Below are 16,756 nucleotides of genomic sequence, written 5' to 3'. Positions count from 1 at the left end.
TAAAAAAAAGTTGGTAACATTTCTGACAATAAAAATTAATTGAAATCAAGTATTGCAGTATTTAATAAAAAAGTTTCAACAATATTATACTAAAATTTTAAAATAATAATAACTTCTAAATTAAAATTCTATATATAATACAATATAAATAAACAACCTATTTCAAGGATTAAACATGAAACTCCAAAATAAGACACATCACTTTATGTGGAATCTTAAAAACTGTAAATGACCATATTTGAAAAAAGTATAAATTAAAAAAAGAGTTGAAAGCGATAATTTTTATATATAGAATGAAATTTTTGAATATTTATCATTAAAATAAATTTTCAATATATATAATATACAAATATAATAATAATTTTTATGATCATATATTCATAAAGTGAGATTGTATTCATTTTTTTGTCTGACTAATAACTTTTTAACAATCATGGGCGAGAAGAAAAAGATATCCAAAAAAAAGTCTGAAAAGAAAAAAGGTTTACCTAATAAAGAAAGTACTTCAAAAAGAATAGAAGTTAAAAAAGAAGAACCTAAATATGAAATAAAAACGTGTCTGGATCCAAGAATAGTAGGAGCAATAACAAGTTTATCACTGAGTTATCAAGATATTGTCAAACCAATTATTGAACATCACAATTATAACATTATAACAAATACAGTTCCAATTCTTCCTAATTGTATTATAAGTAAACCTACAATACTTGTTCTTGGAACTAATGGTTCTGGAAAGACAAGTCTTATAAATTATTTCTTAAATGACGATGAAGGATATATTAAAAAATGTGAAGCATTAAAATCAAATTTACAAAATTTTACTCATCTTACTAATGGTCTTTCAAACTTTTTTACTCCACCAGCTGGAGCTTCCAATAATCCAATGTGGCAATTTAATAATACAATGAGCCTTTGCAAGGAAAATGAAGGTGGACAAATACAATTAGTTACACTACAACATCCACTTTTAAGTGAAATAAATTTTATAGATAGTCCTAATATTCCAAAAAATTTAGGTGAAACTAGTAAGGATGAAATTGGATATATTCGTATATTGAATTGTTTATTTGATAGAGTAGATCTTATCTTTTTTATTGGTACTCCACAAACATTAAAAGAACCTATTGGAAAGGTAAGATAAAATTTAAGTTTTTTAATTTTTTTTATTTTTAGATATTAGATGAATTAAATAAAGTATCATATAAAACTATTTTCCTTCTAAATAAATCGGATGAAAATAAAAATGAAAAAGATTTTAAAAAAGCTAAAGAAGCGTATAAGAATTTTTTAAAAAAATCTATAAAAGATGGAAATTTATCAATCTTTCAAACATGTTTGGATAAAAAAACTCACAGTGATAAAAGTATTCAAGATCTTATTCAAGCTGATATGAATATAATTACTGAAAGAATAAGTAAATTACCAATAACATATAAAATCACTAGAATAACAACAATAATGCAAAATGCAATGTCTGTTTTCTTTATTAGTGTTATTCAAAATGAATTAAATAAAAGATCAATACGTCAATTTGCTCATATAGCTATTAAGCCTAATGAATTTTTGCAATTTGGTCAAGAATTTTTGGAAATTAATGGAGGTGAAAAATTTTTTGCTGAAAATAAGGATCTTATTGCCAAAAGTTATACTCTTTTAGAAAGAACCAAATGGAATGCTTTCTTACCTAATAAAAATGAAGAAATTAAGAAATTTATAACAAAAGATATTCCATATCTTTTAACTTGTGCTTCTGATGAACCTGAAGTTACTATAAAATACGCTCTACCAGGAATTTCAAAGAATGATAACGATAAACCTTCAATTGTTGTAGCACCAACCAAAAAGAAAGTTATTAAAGAAATTAAAATTGATATTCCACAGGATGATGAAAATGAAGATGATGAAGATGGAGAAGAAGCAAGCAAAATAGGAAGTAAAGAAGGAGAAGGCAGCAGTGATAAAAAAGAAACAAAAGGTAAACAAAAAAAAATTAAACAAATTAAACTAAATCAGGCTGTTATTGATCAACTTAACAAATAATAGTTCTTATTATCTAAAACTTTTAAGTGGTATATTATATATTCTTAAAAAAAATAATTTTATTAAAAAAAAGAAGAAGTAACAATTATACCATTTTTGTATAAATTAAAATTATTAAAAATGATTGTTCTTAAATATTTGACTCGATAAATTTGATAAATTATTATTTTGAAAATTACAAATTGGAAGATTTTGTAAATTTAAATGTTGATATTTGAATTCTAAATAGTGAAGCCCTTCAGTAAAGATTTTTTCTAAAATATTTAAAGAAGTTATTAAAGTCATAGTACCGAAACCATGAGTTAATAAAGAAAATCTTTTCAGTGGCTCTTGAAGGAATTCCTTCAGTATTGGTGATTCATTGGTTGTTGTAATTGGGGAACGATCTTTTAATAAAATATTTTTTATTATTTTTATTAACATTATTGAATTTTTCAAAATTTCTTCTATAATCTTAGGATTTCTATTTTGATTTATTTCACTATCTACGATTGCCTTACCAAAAAGTGAGCAAGGAAAAGTTTCCCTAGATATATCTTTAAAATCATTTGCTAATTTTAAAGATTCACTTTCAGTAAATGAAGTAAATGATGTAGTACCATATGCTTTTCTTCTTCCAATCGGTAGTTTAATTTTTATACGACTTAGTGATTCACGAAGCTTAGTACCACCATTTTTATTTTTAGACTTTCTTAAGATTGCTCCAAGTAAAGAGGTATTCAAGAATTCTGGATGACTTAAACGACGTAGTATCTCTCCCACGGTTATCTTATAACGTGTTGTTAATCCTAATAATGTTAATCTTCCAGGTACACAGCAAAAAATTGAATTCGATTCTACAGGAATAGGATATGTAGTAACTGTTTTTGGAGGTAAAAAAAAATATGTATTTTTATTAATTTCTTGATTACCAAATGACATAGATGAATGAAGTGCAGAATTACTATTAGATAAAATAGGTTTTAAATTGTCGAATGAACCAAAAACAGATTTGGTAGGGAAATAATCCCTCAAATCAATGTGAGGTGCATTAAGAGATAAACTTTGTAAATTCTTTTTTGAAAGATTGTTGTTTAAATGGTTTTCATTCAAAAATTTAGAAGAATAATTAGTTGAAAAGATTTTTTCGTTAAATGGTTTAATTCCTTCATCCATAGAAGTTATGCTTGTTCCTATATCTATAGTTTTCTTACTTACGTCTGACAAAAAATTATTTGAAAAGTTTAAAGATGACTAAAATGTATAAAAAGAAAAAAAAACTAGCAAATTTAATTCAAAACCTGTACTAACCGTTTCCTTTATATTACCACAAGGTTTCTGGATATCCTTACTTCCAACCATGATAACACTACCACAAAATAAATTACGATAAAAGCAAAAAATAAGCGACAACAAACAATTTTAAAAAGATAAAATTTACACTTATAAATCTTATTATATAGCAAAAATATGTAATAATAAAAAACAAAACGTTTGATAGATTGTAAATAATTACTTGTAAGTTATACCAAAGACCAAATTAAGTCAAACAAAGGTATCTCTTAAATTTTTCTTTTTTCCTACATAGAATTATTCAAAAAAAAAGAAGAAAATAAATACATTATCTAATAAGTAATTTTATTCAAAAAATTTAATAATATACAATAAAATGAAGCGCTAAAAAACACTTTTTAGAAATAGTTTATAAACAATTCATCAACACCCCAATCTTCGAAACTTCCATCTGGTAAATATCGTCTAATGATAATTGGAATTTTTTGTTCTTTCAATTCTTTTCTAGCAATTTCAAGAGGATCTGTCTCACCTTCTAATTCTACCATCACAGGAGCTCCCAGAGCTATTTGTAATGCTCTGGTACCGAGAATCCTAGCACGTTCATACTTTGTCATAAAAGGAGTTGTTATCTTTTCAGTTGACGCTGTCTTCTGATCCGAACTTAGAATAGCAAGATTTTCTACTTCGTCATCTCCTAATTGATTTACATCAAGATCATCCATGTCCTCATCTCCGCCATAATCATCATGGCCCATATCCTGATAATCTTCCTCGTCAGACATTTTTATAGTTTATTAATATTAAAAATAGCTTTTATATAATATTTAAGTAAAAAAATGAAAAACAAAAAAATATTCAAAAAAAGGTAAGAGAAATTTTAAGTTAATTGTACTAAAACTAAAACTTCAAAATAAAAAACACTATTCCAAAAATAATAATTTTCCGCTTTTCCTTTTGAGACATATTATTCATGGGAGGAGTTTAAATGATTACATGGGATTAATGATCTCATATGATTGATATAAATGCAGACTTATCAAAAATAAATTTTGATTATATTTTTCATCATATTTTACTTAATCATTACCTGCTACCCCCCTTTAAATTGTGTGATAATTTTTTAAATATATTTATTTATTCATAATTTAGTAACGTTTTGTTGTAGACAATCTTAAGAAATATTATTCTCATTTATTAAAGAATTTCACAAATAAACAATAATTTTTTTAAAACACATTAGAAAAAATTATCTGTTTGTCTTCATAAATGTCAATAATTTAAGCATATAGTTTTTTATAATTTAAAAATCTTGTTTGCATTTAATATATATATATATATGTAACTGCAATTTTTTATTAATAAATATCCTTTAAAATAATTTTTTAACATTTTTCGTATCTTATATTATTATAAATGCATTATAAAAAAAAATATTTTACTTTGAATCATCATGTGCTGTTATTGATGTTTAATATAATAGTATATTTCAGAAAATGTATAGAAAGAAGAAATAACTTTTTGAAATATAATTCTTATTTAATTATATTATTTTCCTTGATATTTAATATTAAACCTTTTCTCTGTGTATTAATTATATTCTTTTAGTTATATATTTTTAATCATTTATATTTAAAATGGGTTAGAAAAATAGTTTGATTGTTTATTTAAGATAAGATTAAAATATCTATTTATATTTAGGTTTCAGTAATTATTACTGGAAAAGTTCTAATTTTTGTAATATATTATGTTGACTGATGAGATGATATATTATTGGCTTTCTTTAGCTATTTTCTGGCAAAATACTTTTTTAAAAGGTTAAAATTACATTTACAAATATTATAATATTTTATCACTTTTATTTATATATTATATGTAGTATAAAGTTTTCTTTCCTATAATGTTAAAAGATTCGCATGCCATCTAACACATTAAGAAACAAAATTATTTTATTAATGATATATTTTAGCAAAATATTTAAAGGTTTTATTCTTTTCTTTAGTTATCATATAGTTATTTGTAATGTGATATTGAAATTCTTTATATTGTAGAAAAAGTCAATTACACTTCTATGAATGTGCCCTTTTAGTTGGAGGGACAACTTTATTTTATTTTAAATTTTTGTCAATCATTAAATAGTAAATTTTTAAATTTATTTTTAATTACAACGCATTTTTTAACCATCATTTTGTGTTAGTTTATAAGAAAATAGATTAAGTATTTTGTAAGTAAGTATTTTCTATTCATAGTTATAAAAAAAAGAAGACAATTACGCATTTTTCTTGTTGGTTTTTTTTTATATTAGAAATTTTGCTATATTTCAATTAGTTTTACGAAATGTAATGTTTTTTTTAAAGGATAAATCCTTAAAATACATATATACTCATATTAGTTTGCTTAGTCGTACCAATTGAAATTTTTGTTTTATTCATAAATAATTTTTAGTAAAGCATATGTAATATAAATGTTTTTAAAATTATAGATTCTAATCCTTATCCATATGTATCTAGTTTAAATAAAAATAGATATTTATCTGATGGGTAATCTAGCTAAATTGACTTTTTTATTGGTATAGTTTTAATTGTCTTATTTTATGAAGAATATTTATATGTTCACATGTCAATTATTTTTGACAATTACTGATAATATGAATTTTAACGTTAAAGTGTTACTAATGACATATGTATTATTGTCAAGATTTATCATTTTTACTTTTTATACATTAAGAGAATCATCTTAACATTTTTCTTTTATTAATTAAATATAATTTTAATTTTACTCATTATTATTTATTATTTTTATTTCTTATAATGGAACTTTAAAATATTATTACTTTATTGAAATTATAATAATTTGTTCACACTTTATTATTAGACTTTATTTATTATTTAAATAAGACATTCATTTGTTTATCCCTCATATTATTTGAAGCATTTAATAACGTTTCAAGTAATATTTGCAGTTAATTTAGCTAACTCAATTCTCTTGTTAAGAGGTGTTTATAACTTTATATTAGAAATTTTTATAAAGTTTAAATTTACGTATTTTACTAAATATTTTGTTAAATATATATATCTTATTTTTAAATTTACTACAAACCCCAAACAATTGTTAAAATATTTAATGGAAAGAAATCTTATGACTATGCCATTGCTGGTTTTATCTTTAAAATATGGCAAAAGAATATATTTACAAAATGTTTTAATATCATTTAAAATTTCCTATTTTCTCCATCATTTGCTTACTGCGCATAGCATCTAAACTGGCAGCTGTTTATCATTACCTCTTTTCCCATTGTTGCCAGCTTTAACTTAAATTAAAATGATGTATTATTGAATTTTAGTATCGCTTTTCACTTTTCTAAACTCCAACTTTCTTTTGACAACATCTTATTCTATTATATAAAATTTTCGAGAAAACGAATAACATCATCTTTTTATTAATGTTAGAGATATATAATGAGACTTGTTTCTCATCTTCACTACTATATAATATTCCAGAGATGACTAAAAACTTACCACACATGTATATATTATCAGGCAACTTTATTTGTACCCCCCCTCATTCTATACCCATTATTATTATATATATATATATATCTTTGAAAGGCAGTATTTATATATATATAAATAAAATAGAAAATAAGATAGCGAGAGAAAAGATGACAGACAAAGAGAACTTATTATATTAACATATACATACATACACACACACACATATTTTAACATATCAGCAGCTGACTTTATAGTTTTTCTGAATACTTGTCATATTCTTTTTCTTTCATCGTCATACTTTTAATAGACTTTATTTTGTAAATACTCTAACACATACATAAATTCTATATGGTATTGATTCTATTTCAATGAATCCTACATAAAATTTCGTAATATTAAATAATTTGAATGTTTAATAACAAGATAATCATAATTAATCCTACTTATCTATCATTTTCCCTCATTAATTTTCTTTGATAAATTAATATAATAGAAAATTTTGATTAGTTGTGAATTTAATACAAAAATTTTCCTCACTAATTATAAATACTTGATTTATTATAAATTATTCTACAATCCTAATCTATTTTAAAACTTCTACTACTACTACTTTTTTTTTTTCATTTTTATATTTATATAAGCATGACAATTTTTAATATTTGTAATTTTTATATAAACAGTAACTAATATATTGTGCTATAGTGTATATTCATTAAATACCATAAATTAAATAAATTTTACTTCAAAATTAAAATTTTTGGTATTCACATTATTTACATATAAAATGTACAATCTGACCATGTGTTTGTTTTATTTTATTTATCTTATAAAAATACTAAGTGAAATTTTTTTTAATTGATTATGTCGTTATAAATATTATAATAAATTTATCTAAATGTTGTTTGTGTTTTGCTTTTTTTTTCATATTACACATAATTTTTAACTTTAAGAAGTTTTTTGAATTTTAAATTGTATTTAGTAAAAAAAAAGCAATCAATTATAATAAAAGTTAATAATATTGTTTTTTTTTTGTTTCTATTTATTATTTTGTATAATTTTTAATATACGTGTGTGTTAAAATGATATAAAAATGATGTGTATAATTTTGTTATTTCAAGTTTTTTTTTAGTATTTCTTTCTACTTTTTTTTTTAAATGTTCTTTAATATTCCATATATATATATATATATATATATATATATGTATCTGTTGCAATAAAATTTAAAATATTCGTTTTTCTGTCAATCATTCCATTAATCATTCTATGCATATTAATATATGAGTAACTTTGTGTCTTTATCACTGCCAAGCCAAACCAATATATCATATTTTCACATTTTTTTACAATGAGAATCGAAAATGTATATTGTTTTTATTTATTGAAAAATATTTTTTTTACTTTTTTTTATTTTTAGCATTTCAGAATTCTAATTATCTCTCAAACGAAATTTAACAAAAAGATATTAGATGAAGAATTAGGCTGGAGCTTTCATCATTTTAATTTTACTGACATCATTTTTACAAATTTCATTTGATATTTTCATATCTTATTAACTACTAATTACTAATTAAACTACTACAGTTAATTTTTCCCTACAACAAAAAAAAACAATTTTATTAAAAATTTTAAAAATTTAATTTTATTGTATTACCAAAAAGAAAAATTAATTCATTAAAAATAGAGGGGAAAAAACAAGAGTTTTTGTCTTTTAATAAAAAGAATCAACAAAAAAAATTTTTATTAAAAAACAAAATGGTTGAGTTATGTGAATTAAAATTAATGCACCATGATATGGAATGGCCTCCTGACATGGATCAACATATTGCTAATTTAGCTTTTGAAAGGAGTACCTTAGATGAGCAGTCTTTATTTTCATCAATGAATGTTGATCCATCTCTTATTAGTACAGATTCATTAGATATGGAACAATTACGTGCCAGATGTGAGACGAATAAAAATGATTACAAATTGACATTTGAAGATAGTGGACAATGGACGCAATCAGGATTATTTTCATCACCAAGTAAAAATACAACCGGCACAAGTGGTTCAACTAATAGCAATAATGTAATGACAACATGGGGTAGATTAAGAGATCCCAATGAAGATGATAGAAGTGGTGGCTGTGATAAGGTATATGGAGAAAAAACTAGTAGTATGCCAACTCTAACTACTCAACAAAGAGATGTAACATTATCGCCTTGTGGTGGTATCACTATTAATCAACAACAAAGGCCAACCAGTTTATTAGCTAATTTTGTGGAACGAAGTGATAAAGGTTCACAGAGTAAAAGTGACTTTGACTATCATCAACCTCTTTTTATGGGTCCAGGTCGATTTTTTGATGTTAATGATAATGAAGTCACTTTTAATGGAACAAAACATAATGGAACTATAATTGATAATGGTAATGATAGATGGCAAAATAGGCAAATTATTAATTCGGGTAATGGTGCTCGTATTTCTAATGTTATTGCTCCATCTAAACCTAAAAGAACTTTTGCTGATTTAAGTAGTAAAAATGAAACATCAATATGTAAAGATTCCATTGCACCAGAATTAAAATTTCTTGCTCTCCATCATGAAGTAAGTTTTAAAATTGATGAGTAATATATATTATTGATTTTTTTTTAGGTTCCAAATTTTTGTCAGACCTCAATATCATTTGGTGAGATATTAAAAAAAGCGAAAGCAGGAATCCTCTATGATTGTGAGGACAAGCTAGAATATTCGGATTTAAATATTTATGATAATAAAAAGACACCAGATTCTGGGTTAGGAACTTCTACCGGTCCAACACATATTGAAGATTGGCCATCATTAGCAGTGCTTCTACCAAAGCATGTTGTTGATGCATGTTCATTTTTCAAATCAAACACTTCTTTATTAACAGGATCTCCATCATCATCCAATTCATCCGGTCTCAATTGTCAACAAAATAATATTGAAGCAAAGAAAGTTCAAAGAATAGGAAGTCATATGAATGAAGGAAATCCTTTATTTGTAGGATCAAAATTACGTCTTCATCCACATCAATGGAGTAAATGTTTTAAAAACTGTAATATAATTTGTGAGTGTAAAGATATTAACACAACTTCAGAATACATTTTGGATGAAAATATGATTAATAAAGAGAAAAAATTAATGGCATCTACTCATAAAATGAAGTTACATGCTCATGAAATATCAATTATTGGTCTTCCAATATATGATATAAAAAGAAAACTGGTGGAAAATGTTGTTGAGGGTGTTGCTGAAATTGTTAGAAATAATTCAAAAGAATTACTTTGTAAGGCAATAATTGATCTTTTAAATGATGGTATCGAAAATGGAAATGATGTATGGCGAATTATAACTAAACTAACAGCTTCAGGTATGTTTTTTTTCTTTTTATCAATTATTTTATGTTACTTTAAAATAGTTATATTTTAATATATATATTATTTTAATTAAATTTTTATGATCACATGTTTTAAGAAAAGTTATTTATAAGTTATAATTTTTTTTTCTTTTATTTTAGGGCGAGCAACGAATAAGATATACGATGTAATGATTGAATTAAACAATTCTCCTAGATCTATAGAATCAAAAGTGAAAGATTTTGTTTGTGCCTTGATATCGTAAGTTATTATAATCATCAAAACATAAAATTTTATTATTATTTATTATAGTTTGAGATCTCTTGATGGATGGCTTAGTTATATTGTTTTGAAAGATAATGTCTTAACAAAACTTTATAATAATAATGCATTTTTGGTTAAAGCTAACACAGCATATAGATCTTTATTTTGGAGATTAATTGAATCTGTCGAATGGTTATCTGTCATTGATGCTAAACAAGAAAGTAGAAAATTTTCTACTAGTTTTTGTTCTGATTCTTTTATCAATAAAACTGGACCTTCAAAACTTCCTTCTGATAGTAGAGTACCAAAAAGTTCATCAGTTCCCTCACGTTTAATTGTTGAAAATATTGAAATTATTGAGGAAAAAAATAAAGAGGAAGATAATAATTTTGATAATGCATCAATGACAGCTACACATGTTATACGTACAAATGAGGAAAATGATGGAAGTACTATATTAAAAAGAACAAGAATTCCTATTTTATTGCCTCGACCACGTCGTACATTATCATGTGCAGCAAAAATGATTAGTGACCATAATATGGATAATTATGGTACAATATATAATAACCAACAAACAGCATACGTATTAGAAGATGTAAATGAAGATGGTATGTTACCAGTTTTTAATGGCGAAAGAGTTCGTGTTCTTTCTACAAGAGGAATGTTTTCTCGATGTTGTTTAATAAGACCAGCTCATGGAAGAATAATGAATGGTATCGTCTTAACAAGAAATTTAAATCTATGTTAAAATATAAAATAAACTGTTGTAAAGTAATTAGGTTTATCTGTATTGATAACCAATTACACAATGAAAACAAATAATAGTATGTAATGAAAAGTGAAGCCAGTTAAGAAAAAGAAAAAAATTTGTACATATAAAAATATAATATTTGTTTACACATTTGATTGAAAAAAATTATATACATCAAAATAAGTAGTTTATTTAATAATTTTTAAAGGCAAAACATGGAATATTTAAAAAATGAAAACTGTTTAAATGTGTATTTCCAATAATTTTTGTACAAAAAACGAGTGATGTTTTGATCTTTATGGGAAAAAAACTATATATTTAGAAAATTACAATATAGATTCGATTATAATAATTTATCCAGAGTATTATTTTATTTATCCTTTAATTTTCATTGTACATAATCATAAATAAAAGTAAAAAAAACTAGATTATTTTTTTTTTAAAACCATTTAAGTTGAATCTTTTTGCCATTTTATAAAGATTACATTATTTTAACTTCCCTTTTTTTAAATATTTTTTTATTTCTATTTATAAGTAGGGTTTTAGTGAAGAAATAATAATTATAAAAAAAAACTGACCTGAATATAATTAACTTTTATCGTCTTATTTATCATAAAATTATCAAGTAATTTTTTTTACTCATATTATATATTCTTTAAATTATTTTCCCTTACTTTAATAGTTTTATTTTTTTAATAAAAAATTTTCATAGTTAAAATTCCTTTATGAAATCTTTTATTGAAATAAATAAAATAATATAAAAGTAGTTTAAAATTTATTGCTTTAAAATTTGATTTTTTTTCACATTTTTTGAGTATTAATATGAATTGGATATTAAAAAAAAGGAACAAACAATAATTGTTTTCTAAAAATATTTGTTTTCTTATTTTTATTTACGATAAATATATGTAATACTTTTCAATTAATTGTATCGTTTTTTTTACATAATTATATAATTTGTGAAAATAATTATAATCAAAGGAATTTTCATTAATTATCATTATGTTAATATATTTAGGAAAAAAAATGGAGAAAACAAAAGTTTAAACCAATTTTATTGTTCTTGAAAAATTTTAAAACATTTGTTTTTATAATTATTAGAGAAACCAATGGATATAATTTAATGACAATAGTATCATTTAATAAATAAACATGATCTCTAGAAGTGCTTTTTTGGTTATTGAGCCAATTATGTTTTTAGAAAAAAAAAATTATAATTGTCTAAAATTTTTTTTGATTTTAATTTAAACTATAAAATTGACTTTTTTTTAAACCTTTATATGAAATTAATATTCTGGTTATATTTCACTTTTATAAGATGACATCAAAAAGAAATATCTTCTTCAATCAACTTAATTTTTTTTTTAATTAAAAAAATATTTTATTACCTCAAATTTATTTTATATTATATAGAAAGATGATAAAAAAAAATTTTTTTGATTTTAAAATAAAAATATGTAATATTAATGACACAAAGAATATACAAGGCAATAAAACAATTGTAGTGTTATTAAAAAATATGTTTTCTTAAGATAAAGTGCATTGCAATAAAATTCATTTATTGAAAGTGAAGTGTTTTAGATTTTGATAGCTGTTTGAAATTAATAGATGGTTAAAAATTATCATCTAATTGTTATTTATCTAGAAATTTACTTTTAATAATTACAACAGTATATTACACAAAGAAGGAATTTATTTTTAGATATACACAATAATTAAAATAAGTTGTTATTTAAATGTTATTTGAACAAAACATTTGTAAAAAAAGTAAATTACATTGAAATAAATATTAAGAATCATCTAATATTAAAAAAAAGAATCAAATTAATAAACAAGTGTTAGAAAATATTGTTTTTTTCCTCTTTTCACTCTAAGGGAATATCAAAATGTATTCCTTAGTTACTAATGAATAAATATAAAAAAAAATAAATAAATAAATAAATTTTATTTTTTTTCTTTTCAACTTTATTATAAAATGATTAGGTTTTATGACAGTTGAAATTTTTTATTATTTTTGTTATAGAAGTCTAAGAAAATAAATTTTTATTTTTTTATTATATAAATTAGATATTATAAAAATGTATATTATTTTTTTTATCTAAAATAATTAGAACATTTGTGTTTTTGGAAAAGATTATAAACCTATTAATAATAAAATATAATATCTTTTTCCTGTGTCTCTAATTTCAAAAGCTTTGCAGTATTTTTATTTCTTAAAAGATTTATTTTTATATAATTATAAATATAATGATTTTTTGAATGGTTATTTTAAGAGAAAGTTTGTATCATTTTAGAGAACTTCTAAATTTATTGATAAAATATTATTACTTTTTTTGTACCGTTTATTAGTTTGTCTTTTTTTTTATTATTATAAAGAATATTTATTATCTTGAGAATTCTTTAAATATATGTTGAAAAATGGTATGGATAAAAAATAAATATTATTGTTATATTGTACAATGACATATAAAATATGATGGCAATAAATGATAATATTTTTTTAATAATATATTTTATTATAAGTATATATGTATTTTCAAAATAATTGGATATAATTTATATAATATTTTTAGTATTTTTAAATATTTAAAAATAATTTTTTATTTTATAGAAATATATTGTTAAATTTTTATTATATTAAAAAAAAAGTAATAAATTATTTAAAGAAGAATAAATAATTTTTGTTAAAAACTTTACTTTAGACATTTTTGGTTGTAAAAATTAGAAATAGTAAAATGTAATTAAAAGGTCCCTATATGTAAAATTATAAGGAGGAACAAGAAAGGATGTTTGTAAAATTATTTTATATCTAATTTTTCTTATTGCTTTTTATTCTAATAAAACTTTTTATTTAAGTTTCAACATTAAATTATTATAATATTATAAATTTATATTAAAATTTATTCATATTTTTATATATTTTATATTAAAAAAAAATTATCTACCAATTTTAGTTATATTTTAACAATTGTCTTTAACAAATGTCTATTGTTATCAAAACATTTATTTGTTAAAATTACTACTATACCATCAATCAAATTATATCTTTTTACAAATCTTTGGTAAAAAAAAATAATACACTATAGTTTCATCATATAAATGGTTAAATATAATACAAAGAAGTAGCATTGGTTATGAATATCAAATTAATTTTATTTTAAATTTTTAATATATTATAATGTTGTTTTTTTTTTTTCTTATTTTAAGTATATATAAAAATATTTAATATTCAATATGTAAAATAGGAAAACATAGTTAATCATCCATAAAATAATATGTCTTATAAAGTTTCATTTTATTTAAATTAGGATGCTTTTAATATAATTTTTAATATATTTAGAAAAAAAAAGACCTCCAATGATTTTGACATTTATAAATAAAATGAACAATCTTTTTATGCTTGTTGATAACCCGAATTGAGATATTTTCAAAATTTGTCATTTAAACGTTATTATGGAAGAGCTGGTAATACAAATATTATTTCTTATACTAAAAGAAAATTTTTAAAATATAAATATATATATTTATCTTATCATATATTTTTATTTTCCTCAAAATATATCTTTTTATAACCATAAAATGACATATTTTAAAATAGAAAAAAAAGAAGATACAAGCAATTTTAAACCTTAATTAATGTACTTCCTATTTCTGTAGAAAAATTTTTAATATTATTTAATATAAATCACAATAAACGTTAATTTTAAATAATGTACATTTTATTTTATTAATATAATATAATCACTATTGTTAAAAAATTTTTTTATTCTTTTGCTAAAAAATTTTACATCATTCTATTATTTGAATCTTTTAAAAAAAATAAAAAAAACAAATATTCCTATTATATAATGCTTATATTTAATAAAAAATTCAATTTGATTTTCATACAAATGTACATTTTTATCTTTTCTTTTCTTACTCTTCATTAAGTACAAATGAGGAATATTTTATTTTATTCAAACGTATAAGGACGCACCTTTTTTCTATTTATTTAGTTTAATTCTAATTTTATATGATAATTTGTGTCATTTACACTTCACCCTATGGAGGAATAAAATATTAAAAATAAAGAGTTTATATTTGCAATGCTTTCAGGCATTATGTTTATATGATTATATAACATTTAAAGTTCATAGAATTTTCTTTTTAATACACATATATTAAAATTTTTAAACTATTAAATTTAAAAAACTAAAACACTGTACTTCTTTATTATTTTTTTTTTTTAAATTATTTTATCTTAAAATGACTATTTATCAGTTTAAAATTTCCACTACTATTTAGAGATTTAACAAGTGTTTATGAAATATTAAAGTATTTTTTATATATAAATATCTTTCAAGCTTATAGAATATTTTAACCAAAAAATAAAAAGAAATTTATTTATCCTAACTGAAAATATTATATTTCTACTATTTGTAATACTATTTCAATGAAAGATATTAAAAATAAATTTACCAAAACATGACAGGACGAAGCCCAACAATTACTATGGATATATCAGGCCGTGAAGTTACCTGCATGAGGCGAATATTTGAAAGAGAACCAAAATCTTTGTTATTAGAAATGGTAAAACAGACAGGAAGTGAAAAAATATTTATAGATCGTGATCCGAATATAATGTTATTAATAATTAATGCATTACGTCATCCACAACTTAGAATTATTGCACCTGATAACTTTGATAATTGGAACAAATTAAAAGAAGAAACAATTTATTGGAAATTAGAAAATATTACTGAAAATGTATTAAAACAAAATCCACAAATGAATACAATTACCGTTGCATATCATGGTACATTAATGTTTGGTAAACAAGGTTTGTCATGTGATGTCAATTTTAGAAAAATAATGAGAATTCTCATTTGTGGGAAAACTAATATATGTAGAGAAGTTTTTGGTGATACCTTGAATGAAACAAGATACGGTTGTGGGATGGTTGAAGAAAATTATACATCAAGATTTTATTTAAAACATACTTATCTTGAGCAAGCATTCGATTGTCTTATGTTTAATGGATTTAAATTTGTTTCAGCATCTACCATGACACCTCAAGGAATGCCAGATGCTAGATACCATGATGATCACCGATTTATGCACTATAACCAATTTGTATTTCAAAGAAAAAGATAAATCTTTATTTTTCATAAGTTAAATTTTTTTTCAATCCAAAACCACTTGGTATGAGCTTTTCAATCACCTTCTAAAGACTCATCTATTTTTTTTTCTTTATATATTCTTTATTTCAATTAAAAGGTAAACTTTTACTGGAAAATAATAATAATAATAATAGCAAAAAGAAATAATTGTAAAATTCAGTTTTGATATTTTTTTATATATGTTACTTTTATTCTAAATAAATGTTTTTAATTTTATGTTAAAACTCTATTTTTAATCGAGAAATTAAGTTATCGTGGGAAATTTAAAATTACAATTTATATCTGAATCTTTGCTATATTATTATCCAAAATTTATTCTATCGTTTGGTAAAATCCCCTTGTCAATAACTTAATTTTCAAGTATGTTAATGTCTTTAAAAAAATCTTTTCTTTCTCAGTCAATACAATATTTTC

General features: G+C 22.0%; 5 protein-coding genes across 5 annotated transcripts; 3 read left to right on the top strand and 2 right to left on the bottom strand.

Moving 5' to 3' along the window:
• Positions 1-433: 433 nt before the first annotated feature.
• On the top strand, positions 434-2,040 carry SRAE_1000272400 (P-loop containing nucleoside triphosphate hydrolase domain-containing protein; the record flags this gene model as incomplete). Its single annotated transcript, XM_024649834.1, has 2 exons — positions 434-1,132; positions 1,174-2,040. The coding sequence occupies 2 exons, from the start codon at positions 434-436 to the stop codon at positions 2,038-2,040; spliced, it is 1,566 nt and encodes a 521-aa protein (XP_024503671.1).
• Positions 2,041-2,154: 114 nt separating this feature from the next.
• On the bottom strand, positions 2,155-3,381 carry SRAE_1000272300 (Transcription factor AP-2; the record flags this gene model as incomplete). Its single annotated transcript, XM_024649833.1, has 3 exons — positions 2,155-2,900; positions 2,952-3,273; positions 3,331-3,381. The coding sequence occupies 3 exons, from the start codon at positions 3,379-3,381 to the stop codon at positions 2,155-2,157; spliced, it is 1,119 nt and encodes a 372-aa protein (XP_024503670.1).
• Positions 3,382-3,710: 329 nt separating this feature from the next.
• Positions 3,711-4,097, bottom strand: SRAE_1000272200 (DNA-directed RNA polymerases I, II, and III subunit RPABC2; the record flags this gene model as incomplete). The annotated part of the gene is made up of 1 exon (XM_024649832.1): positions 3,711-4,097. One exon carries the CDS (start codon positions 4,095-4,097, stop codon positions 3,711-3,713), a length of 387 nt encoding a protein of 128 aa, XP_024503669.1.
• Positions 4,098-8,558: 4,461 nt separating this feature from the next.
• Positions 8,559-11,180, top strand: SRAE_1000272100 (RUN domain-containing protein; the record flags this gene model as incomplete). The annotated part of the gene is made up of 4 exons (XM_024649831.1): positions 8,559-9,392; positions 9,441-10,179; positions 10,327-10,426; positions 10,478-11,180. 4 exons carry the CDS (start codon positions 8,559-8,561, stop codon positions 11,178-11,180), a joined length of 2,376 nt encoding a protein of 791 aa, XP_024503668.1.
• Positions 11,181-15,647: 4,467 nt separating this feature from the next.
• On the top strand, positions 15,648-16,316 carry SRAE_1000272000 (Potassium channel tetramerisation-type BTB domain and BTB/POZ fold domain-containing protein; the record flags this gene model as incomplete). Its single annotated transcript, XM_024649829.1, has 1 exon — positions 15,648-16,316. One exon carries the CDS (start codon positions 15,648-15,650, stop codon positions 16,314-16,316), a length of 669 nt encoding a protein of 222 aa, XP_024503667.1.
• Positions 16,317-16,756: the final 440 nt, after the last annotated feature.

The sequence above is a fragment of the Strongyloides ratti genome (genome assembly GCF_001040885.1).
Source record: "Strongyloides ratti genome assembly S_ratti_ED321, chromosome : 1".
Classification (NCBI taxonomy): domain Eukaryota; kingdom Metazoa; phylum Nematoda; class Chromadorea; order Rhabditida; family Strongyloididae; genus Strongyloides; species Strongyloides ratti.
This window is presented reverse-complemented; position numbering and strand designations above follow the sequence as displayed.